Below are 11,143 nucleotides of genomic sequence, written 5' to 3' on the forward strand. Positions count from 1 at the left end.
CTACTTACATGGTGACTGAGGGAATTCTGACGGCACAACGTCATATCACGAACGTATTGCATCCTCATGTCTTATCTCTCGTGCGACAATATCGTGGTGCTGTTTTTCAAGAGGACAATGCTCGTCTGCACACAGTGAAATGTTGCGCAATACTGAGGTTCGGGCACAAGTTACAACAATTGTGCGACATCTTGCCCCAGGAGATGATACAACGGCTTTGCGACAGACCTCCCAACCGAATCAGGGCATGCCTCTGGGCCAAACGTGTGCAGCTTCTTATAGGTAAGTGGTCTCATACTGCCAAGTCTTTTACATTTGACAGGACACTGTAATCACTGAAATACCGTCACATACACTCTCAGCCTGTGAAGTTTCAGTTCGTGTCGTCTTCTCCTTCTAGGTGGTTCACTTTCTTCGTCAGGTAACGAACATCAGTTTTGAAATTTTTAGCCGACTTAATGGGAAAAATCACGTGTCAAAATTAAGGATCTCCAATACGGCGAGGAATTATACTTTTTAGCTACTTCCCTGTCGACGTTGATGCACTTTCAGCCTCACCGGCTGCAGAGAATATTTCAGAGCGCTAAAGATTCCCATTCACAAGTCGATCACTCCTACCGCCAAGAACGCATCCGGCATCTTCGTGGTTCGACCGAAGCTGAGTAAGGAAAGCCCGAAAGGCAAATATGTTCCACTAAGAAAAAGTTTCAGAAATATTGGCCGTTGCCAAACGTAAGCGGAAATGACCGAAACAAGCAGTTTGCTCCCATTCACATGCTTCCAGATCCGTACTATTTTTCGAAATTTGCGTTGATGTATTCCTCTGCTCTGCAATCTCATTGAAGCTATGCTCTAGCGATTTAATGAGCGCTAAATAATAATAATTTCGTGTCGCTCAATGGCCTGTTGCAAGACCTTCAATTGGACGCTACTTCGGCGACTTGCGTCTTCTTAACATACTCCTGCTATCCATCCGGTGAAAGGGACCCAAAGTTTAACGTCGAATCCGATCACGTGTCAAATTTTCGCATGAGAGGTGAATGATTCATAAAAAGGCAGCGTGAAAATTCAGAGGTCATAGCAGGACTCGATCCTACGACCTTTCACTTTGCGGGCACGTGCTTTACTACAAGGCCACAAGGCAACAATTATCAGTTATTATTAATATTAATCTATCAGCTGATAGGTTGAATACCACAGTGCTTTACTAGGCATGGTCCAGTTGGAGCTGGAATATCGTTGCCTTCCTACAACCTAAAAACTAACTTACCCAGCCAGTTATAGGCGGAGCTAAAGATTAAAGTCGATTCTGAACCACGGTGTCACTCGATAGACTAGGCAACAACAACCATTGGTAGAGGTGAAAGAGATGAAAAGTGACAGGGAAAAAACCTAGTACTGATTGGGGTTCAAACTCAGGATCTTCGGATCCATTGTGTGCCAATTTACCGCTGAGTCAGCAAACGTATCATTTTAATATTTAAACATGCACCCATTGTTGAAATTATTCTTACAGTCGTAGGCGTCTGTGGCAAGTAAGTTGATTAAGGACAGAAATGATCTACCGTGGGTTAACAGTGAAATTCACAAAATGCTGAAGATGCAAAAGCTGCTGCACACTCGGTTCGAAAGAGAAATCGCAGATGACGATAATCATAGGTTAGTAGAGATTCGTGCGTCTGTGAAAAAATTCTATGCGCGAAGCATGTAACAACTACCACCGTCATACATTAGCAAAAGATATGGCGGAGAACCCGAGAAAATTCTGGTCCTATATAAAATCGCTAAGTGCATCTAAGGCTTCCATCTAGTCACTCATTCACCAGTCTGGTGTGGCAATTGAAGATAGCAAAACGAGTTTTAAATTCCACTTTTAAGAAATCATTCACGTAGTGGAATCGTGCAAGCATGCCGTCATTTGACCAGCGTAGTGGGTCCCGTGTGGCTGACATAAGAATAAATATCTGTGCCATAGAGAAATAACTGATACCGTTGAACACAAATAACTCACCAGGTCCGGATGGAATCTCATTTCGGTTTTACAAAGAGTACTCTACAGCACTGGCACCTTCCTTGACTTCCATATATGGCGAATCTCTCGTCCAGTGTAAAGTTCCAAGCGACTGGAAAAAAGCACAGATATATAAGAAGTGTAAAAGAACGGACTCGCCAAATTACAGGCCAATATCCTTAACGTCAGTTTGCTACAGAATTCTGAGTCCGAACATAATAAATTTCCTAGAGACCGAAAAGCATATGTTCAGAAATCAACGCGGTCTATAAAACGACGCTTGTGTTAAACTCCGATTGCCCTTTCCCACATGATATACTGCGAACTATGGATGAAGGGCAGCAGGGTGATACTATATTGCTAGATTTACGAAAAGCATTTGACACGGTAGCCCACTGTAGACTGTCCACGAGGGTACGAGCACACGGAATAGGTTCCCAGATATTTGAGTCGCTCAAAGACTTCTTAAGTAATAGATCCCAGTATGTTGTCCTCGACGGCGAGTGTTCACCAAAGGCAAGGGTGTCGTCAGGAGTGCTCCAGGAAAGTGTGATAGGAATGTTATTATTTTCTATACAATGTGACCATTAGTAAAACCGACAACCTGCAGGAACGGATTCCGGACAAGAAACAGAGGAAAAAAAAATCCTGTGAATACTTATCCGGAAATGCATCGTTGCCACTGTAGATGGTAATGACGAATGAAAGCGCCTTTGACCACGTGCCGTGAGTTGCTTGTGCGTAGCGGGCTGTGTAACGCAGCGTACTGTGAGCAACAGAGTGGTCCGGTATTCACGTCGGGAACAAGCCGAGGTGGTGTTTGCGTACTGCCAAGCAGGTGGGCTATACCAAAAGAAGTACTCCACAGACACCAACCACATCACGCAACATTTCAAGCCCTTTTCGGGTCATTGTGTGATCATGGATCCTTTCAGACAGACGTATGTGCTGGGAGGTGGCAAATGGGGGTACACCAGATTAGGCAGACTGGGTTCTACAGGATACCGAGACGAACCCTGGTACAAGCTCCGAGCAAGTGTCCCGGCAACATGGTGTAAGCGAAAGTACGATTATGTTTAGCCTGCGTGACAACCACTACTATTCTTATCACCTGCAATACCATGGAGGTGGCCCTTAACACCTGTTGTGACCAGGATGCGATGCAGCTCTGCACTGTGTTCTGCGACGATTTGTTGTAGTTGCACCACACCGTCCATTTCATAGGACCTTTTTTACTTCATTTCCAATTAGGAATCCTTCCCAGCAGTTTGCAGTTTTTATTTATGTTCTTCCTGTATACATAAATATCGGGCGGACAATCTGCAGTTGTTTGCTGATGACGCAGTGGTGTACGGGAAGGTGTCAGAGATGAATCACTGTAGGATGAGTTATGTGGTGTCACCGCCAGACACCACACTTGCTAGGTGGTAGCCTTTAAATCGACCGCGGTCTGTTAGTATACGTCGGACCCGCGTGTCGCCACTATCAGTGATTGCAGACCGAGCGCCGCCACACGGCAGGTCTAGTCTAGAGAGATTCCCTAGCACTCACCCCAGTTGTACAGCCGACTTTTCTAGCATTGGTTCACTGTGTACATACGCTCTCATTTGCAGAGACGACGGTTTCGCATAGCCTTCAGCTACGTCATTTGCTACCACCTAGCAAGGCGCCATATTCAGTTACTATAATGGCTATCTTCAAGAATGTATTCTGAACAGATAATATTGTGAATCATGTACCGTCAAGAACGACGTTCATCAGTAATGGATTAAAGTTAAGTATGAAACTAATTACGTCCGCTTTCTGAATTCTCATTCCTTGTCATGTTCCAGACCTCACGTCAGTATAGTTCTTCCCTCCTCACACCAGCCTGCGTGAGCTAAAACGCGCTAATTTCGGCCTCCACTCGTGACACGGTGTTGGCTCTTCTGCTAACACAGCACGTTAGACAAAATTTAGAGTTGATGTGATGAATGGCATCTGGCTATAAATGTAGAAAAGTGTTAGTTAATGCGAATGAGTAGGAAAAACAAACCCGTAATGCTCGAATACAGAATAAGTAGTGTCCTACTTGAAACAGTCACATAGTTTAAATATCTGAGAATAACGTTGTAAAACGATGTGAAATGGTGGTGGTGGTTAGTGTTTAACGTCCCGTCGACATCGAGGTCGTTAGAGACGGAGCGCAAGCTCGGGTTCGGGAAGGATTGGGATGGAAATCGGCCGTGCCCTTTCAAAGGAACCATCCCGGCATTTGCCTGAAGCGATTTAGGGAAATCACGGAAAACCTAAATCAGGATGGCTGGAGACGGGATTGAACCGTCGTCCTCCCGAATGCGAGTCCAGTGAATACGAAATGGAACGAGCATGGGAGGATTCTGGTAGGGAAGGCGAATGGTCGATTTTGGTTTATTTGGAGAATTTTGGGAAAGTAACTCATCTATAAAGGAGACCGCATATAGGACGCTATTAGTGAGTACTGCTGGAGTGTTTGGGCTGCTTTCAGCTCGGATGAAGACATCGAAGCAATTCAGAGGCAGGCTGCTAGATTTGTTATCGGTTGGTTCGAACAATGCGCAAGTATTGCGGAGATGCTTCGGGAACTCAAAAGGGAATCAATCCCTGGAGGGTGAGGCGACTTTCATTTGGAGGGCCACTGCTGGTAAAATTTAGAGAGCCGGCATTTGAAACTGACTGCACGACTATACTACTGGTGCTAACATACATTTCGCATAAAGACCACGAAGATAAGGTACGAGTCATTAGGGCTCATACGGAGGTTCAAAGTTATTTTTTTCCCTCCATCTGTTTGCGAGGGGAACAGGGAACGAAACGACTACAAGCGGCGCAGGGTACCCTCCACCATGGACCATACGGTGGCTTGCTGATTATGTATGTAAATATTGTTGTTGTTGTGGTCTTCAGTCCTGAGACTGGTTTGATGCAGCTCTCTATGCTACCCTATCCTGTGCAAGCTTCTTCATCTCCCAGTACCAACTGCAGCCTACATCCTTCTGAATCTGCTTAGTGTATTCATCTCTTGGTCTCCCTCTACGATTTTTACCCTACACGCTGCCCTCCAATACTAAATTGATGATCCCTCGATGTCTCAGCACACGTCCTACCAAGCGATCCCTTCTTCTAGTCAAGTTGTGCCACAAGCTCCTCTTCTCCCCAATTCTATTCAATACCTCCTCATTAGTTATGTGATCTACCCATCTAATCTTCAGCATTCTTCTGTAGCACCGCATTTCGAAAGCTTCTATTCTCTTCTTGTCCAAACTATTTATCGTCCATGTTTCACTTGCATACATGGCTACACTCCATACAAATACTTTCAGAAACGACTTCCTGACACTTAAATCTATACTCGATGTTAACAAATTTCTCTTCTTCAGAAACGCTTTCCTTGCCATTGCCAGTCTACATTTTATATCCTCTCTACTTCGACCATCATCAGTTATTTTGCTCCCCAAATAACAAAACTCCTTTACTACTTTAAGTGTCTCATTTCCTAATCTAATACCCTCAGCGTCACCAGACTTAATTCGACTACATTCCATTATCCTCGTTTTGCTTTTGTTGATGTTCATCTTACACCCTCCTTTCAAGACACCATCCATTCCGTTCAACTGCTCTTCCAAGTCCTTTGCTGTCTCTGACAGAATTACAATGTCATCGGCGAACCTCAAAGTTTTTATTTCTTCTCCATAGATTTTAATACCTGCTCCGAATTTTTCTTTTGTTTCCGTCACTGCTTGCTCAATATACAGATTGAATAAAATTGGGGAGGGGCTACAACCCTGTCTCACTCCCTTCCCAACCACTGCTTCCCTTTCATGCCCCTCAACTCTTATAACTGCCATTTGGTTTCTATACAAATTGTAAATAGCCTTTTGCTCCCTATATTTTACCCCAGCCACCTTCAGAATTTGAGAGTATTCCAGTCAACATTGTCAAAAGCTTTCTCTAAGTCTACAAATGCTAGAAACGTAGGTTTGCCTTTCCATAATCTTTCTTCTAAGATAAGTCGTAGGGTCAGTATTGCCTCACGTGTTCCAACATTTCTACGGAATCCAAACTGATCTTCCCCGAGGTCGGCTTCTACCAGTTTTTCCATTCGTCTGTAAGGAATTCGCGTTAGTATTTTGCAGCTGTGACTTATTAAACTCATAGTTCGGTAATTTTCACATCTGATGTAAATGTAGGTGCAGATTTTTTTTTTACATGTAAATGGAGGTGCAGATTCTTTTTTGTTTTTTTTGGCGGGGGGGGGGGGGGGGGGGGAAATGGGATGACAGGCACTGTCGATATAAATAATTAATGTTCAGTAGAGGTAGCATCCATAATGATCAACAAATAAAACATTCTGGAGGGGAATGAGACATTACTCTCATCACACCTTTCCCCTCAAAAAGAGAGCCCGAAAGGTAAACGTATTTTAAAAACCGTCCTAAGTTAGGAATACCGGCTGACCTCCTCCAGAATCGAACACTGGATGCACGCGTACGACAGTATCATTATTTCTACTGCTTTTCTGCGTCTAGTGGGAATGGAAACACAGTAGAGGCACATTTAAACCCAAGGTCTTACCCCAAGATGGATGTGAGCCGCTGACAGACGGTACACGACAATGCTTGCAAGCATTACCCTGTATTGTAGGAATAGCCGATCTGAACCGTGCTGAACAATACGCTCCGAGCCGATTTCGTGACGTCACTGTAAAATTCGTGATCGCAGCCAGCTGTAGACTGGCCCGTGGCGTGAAGTTGGACGGCGCGACTTACCGACCCCAGTCCCACACGGCGGTGACGTCACTCCGCCTCGCCAGCAGCATTGATGTACGCCTCGCCGTGCTCTCTCTTCCACAGGTCGACACGGGCGCGGCACCACACCACACGCACCACACAACGCAGACTCGCACTGGGGACAGACGAGTTAGCGGCGGCCCTCTTTATGCCGACACCGGGGTGCGTGACTGCTGCGCAGCTGTGGCGTCGCTGTCGTGTCGCGTAGCGTTCCTCCTTCGTGCTATCACTGCAACCCAACTGGTCATCCCACCTTTAGCCTTCCCTACTTTGCTTCCTAATTATCAGGCTGCAACGCAGATGTGATATTAATTTTTTACAGTATATTTCGCAAATACTATCTAATTTTGTAATAGTAAAAGCAATGGAGTTTCGTGTAACTAAAACAAACTAAACTGATCTCTAACTAACCAAGCAGTAACTAAAACATATACAGGGTGGTCAGAAAATGTGTGAAATGCTTGTAGGGATGTTACAGGGCAGGTTGTACTGAGACATAAATGTTAAGAAAGAAATTCGATACGTTGCTCCGTTTCCGAGTTATTTAGCATAGAATTTAGCCAATCGGGGCTTCGTGCGCTCGCATTCAAGCGGCCTGCCAGGGGCGGTGTTGCCCCACGAGTGTTTTGTCTCGTTAGCTGAAACTTGGATTTACGCGCGAGACGATCTGATTGGCTAACTTCAATGCTAAATAACTCGGAAACGGCGCAACGTATCGAATTTCTTTCTTAACATTTATGTCTCGGTACAACCTGCCCTGTAACATCCCTACAAGCATTTCACACATTTTCTGACCACCCTGTATACAGGGTGTTACAAAAAGGTACGGCCAAACTTTCAGGAAACATTCCTCACACACAAAGAAAGAAAATATGTTATGCGGACATGTGTCCGGAAACGCTTACTTTCCATGTTAGAGCTCATTTTATTACTTCTCTTCAAATCACATTAATCATGGAATGGAAACACACAGCAACAGAACTTACCAGCGTGACTTCAAAATCTTTGTTACAGGAAATGTTCAAAACGTCCTCAGCGAGGATACATGCATCCACCCTCCGTCGCATGGAATCCCTGATGCGCTGATGCAGCCCTGGAGAATGGCGTATTGTATCACAGCCGCCCACAATACGAGAACGAAGAGTCTCTATATTTGGTACCGGGGTTGCGTAGACAAGAGCTTTCAAATGCCCCCATAAATGAAAGTGAAGAGGGTTGAGGTCAGGAGAGCGTGGAGGCCATGGAATTGGTCCTCCTCTACCAATCCATCGGTCACCGAATCTGTTGTTGAGAAGCGTACGAAGAATTCGACTGAAATGTGCAGGAGCTCCATCGTGCATGAACCACATGTTGTGTCGTACTTGTAAAGGCACATGTTCTAGCAGCACAGGTAGGGTATCCCGTATGAAATCATGATAACGTGCTCCATTGAGCGTAGATGGACGACGAAACTAAAATGAGTTCTGACATGGAAATTAAGCGTTTCCGGACACGTGTCCACATAACATCTTTTCTTTATTTGTGTGTGAGGAATGTTTCCTGAAAGTTTGGCCGTACCTTTTTGTAACACCCTGTATATAGGGTGAGTCGCATAAGACGTAACACCCCCGTTATTCCGGGGGCGATTGCACGTATCGACAAGCGGTGTTCGGCTAATCATAGCGGACTATGGGCCACATACTTTGGTACATGCACAATAACCACAACGTTTATATTGACCGGGATAATGAGGCAAGTATATGTTTTTTAAATGGGACGCTATACTTTTTTTTACCATCATTCGAACGCTCTGGAAAAGACGCGTATAGTGATGTAACGCATATTGCTATTGTGTTTCAAATTTCGCTTAAAAGACGCTGGGAAATATTGTACGATTGAAGGTCGAGGCGGTCGGAAGCGGCTGCAGGCTGTAAACACGCCTCGTGCGACCCGCGGGCCGAGTTGCCGTGCTCTATGCAGTAAGCACGGCCTACGCTACATAGGTAAATCCTAAAAAATGGTTCAAATGACTCTGAGCATTATGCGACTTATCTTCTGAGGTCATCAGTCGCCTAGAACTTAGAACTAATTGAACCTAACTAACCTAAGGACATCACACACATCCATGCCCGAGGCAGGATTCGAACCTGCGACCGTAGCGGTCGTTCGGCTCCAGACTGTAGAGCCTAGAACCACACGGCCACTCCGGTCGGCAGGTAAATCCTCATCCGTCCTCTTTTAAGCAAAGTTTGAATCACAATAGCAACTTGCGTTACATCTCTATACGCATCTTTTCCAGAGCGTTCGAATGATGGTAAAAAAAGTATAGTGTCCCATTTAAAAAACATATACTTGCCTCATTATCTCGGACAATATAAACGTTGTGATTATTGTGCATGTACCAACGTATGTGCCCCATAGTCCGCTATGATTCGCCGGAAACCGCATGCCGATACGTGCAATCGCCTCCGGAATAAAGGGGGTGTTACGTCTTAGCGACTCACCCTGTATATACTTTGTAGTTCAATTAGTTAGTTACAAGTTAGTTTAGCATGTTTTAGTTACAAGAAACTCCATTGCTTTTACTATTACAAAATAAGATTTATTTGCGAAATATACTGAAGAAATTAATATTAAATCTGTAGATCTGTGTTGCAGCTTTGTAAGTACTAAGTAAAGCAGGGAAGGCTAAAGGTGGGAAAAACCAGTTGGGTTGCAGTGATAGCAGGAAGGAGGACGGCTAAGCGACGCGATATAAAGAGAAAAGAAAGAAAGACACACCACGTGACGCGTAGCACCGTATAACGATCCTGACTTGGAGCCGGTTAAGTGGGAGATACGTCTCAGAGCTGGAGAGTGACAGATGGTGACGCGAGACTGGACGCGCACGTAGTTTATGTATCAGCCGATAGAGGACAATATTGTATAGTGGGACTGTGATTTCAGTTTCCATTATGCCCAATAGAGTGCACTAAAGTAATACAATGTTTTTCATGAACTCTTGTAGTATTTTCATAAATTGTTATTATGTCTTTTTGTGTAGGTAAAATGTTATAAATGTGTTTTAGTAGTATGAATGATGCGTGAGTGTGGTTTAAGGTTAATATGAAGATAATTGTTTAACGAGTTGTGTACTAGGATTTAGAGTGGGAACATTTCGAAGAAGTATGGATATGAACAAAGGGGATTTTTGTAGAATAGATTTGTAAACTAAGTTTATGGTAAAGGGAAAGTTAATTCAGGTATAAATAACAATAGTGAATAACTTTATGCATAAGCAAAACTTAAGCATATTAGATAATTACGTCGGTAAAAAATACAGTCATTAGGTTTACTATTTTGCGATCGGTTATTGATGAAAACGCAGATTGACGCGGGAGAATGCTGTTTTGCTATTGGCTGTTGAGTAAACTGACCGAAAAGTATTCTAGAGAGGAGTCGAAGCCTAATCATGAAAGAGATAGGACGTGTGCAGTAGTAGTTCCGATGAAAAGGATAAGTTGCCGGATCTAGCGGTGTTTCATACATCAAAAGTGTTGGAAAGTGAAGGCATAATTATTCCGATGTGTGTGTAGAAATTTCGGAATTTTTAATTGAATTTTGTGACGAGAAAAGACATATATTCCGCGTGGCATATTGACCAGGCCTGTGGCTAAAAACTGTAACTGCATTTGGTACCGATAGACTTTATATTTGGCGAGCGTTCTCAATCAAAAACAATTAGTATTTTTGTAGCTATTACGTTTTCGGGAAATGCAACACCATAAACTTGCTAACGTGAGTGAAAGGGATTGTGAGTGACTGTGTTAAGACTAGCAAGGGCTTGGCAGTGATACTTCTTCACGTAAGTTTCAGAATATATTAACTGAGGACAAAATTTCCAACCTTTCATTTCGTGTGAAAACTTTCTGCCGAAACGTAGGTTAGTGACTTAAATTGCAGCCTGGTTCACGTCGAAGTACAGTAGGTTTCACTCGGCTTTCCTACTGATGATCTGTTGAGACAATGTTCACAGGTAGGTGCAGGTCCGTCGTAAAGGGACGGAAAGAACCGCGCCGCCTAACACACGAAGGAATTGTCCGTATGGGACGAAAATCGGTTGATGTGCCGTACATGTACAGACAAACAGATGATTACAATTTTAGAAAAAACTGGATGATTTATCAAAGAGAAAGAGCTTCACAAACTGTGCAAGTCAATAACGCGTTGGTCACGTCTGTTCCTTATGAAGGCAGTTATTCAGCTTGGCATTGATTGACGGAGATGTCGGATGTCGTGTAGATGGGTATCGTGCCAAATTCTATCCAATTGGTGCATTGGATCGTCGGAATCCAGAGCTGGTTGG

The 11,143-nt window shown here is 44.0% G+C and overlaps 1 protein-coding gene across 3 annotated transcripts in view; it reads right to left on the reverse strand.

The window, feature by feature from the left end:
- The window catches only part of LOC126418638 (glucose-6-phosphate exchanger SLC37A2), a 420,139-nt gene extending 413,207 nt beyond the window's left edge, over positions 1-6,932 (reverse strand). For 2 of the 3 annotated variants that reach the window (XM_050085494.1, XM_050085490.1), the window contains exon 1: positions 6,799-6,932. In XM_050085494.1, coding sequence (XP_049941451.1) covers positions 6,799-6,848 — 50 coding nt within the window. In that variant the 5' untranslated portion in view covers positions 6,849-6,932. The remainder of the gene's footprint in view (positions 1-6,798) is intronic. The other variant, XM_050085491.1, reaches the window with a different exon arrangement.
- Between the last annotated feature and the right edge of the window lie 4,211 nt (positions 6,933-11,143).

Source organism: Schistocerca serialis, chromosome 9 (genome assembly GCF_023864345.2).
Source record: "Schistocerca serialis cubense isolate TAMUIC-IGC-003099 chromosome 9, iqSchSeri2.2, whole genome shotgun sequence".
NCBI classification, from domain to species: domain Eukaryota; kingdom Metazoa; phylum Arthropoda; class Insecta; order Orthoptera; family Acrididae; genus Schistocerca; species Schistocerca serialis.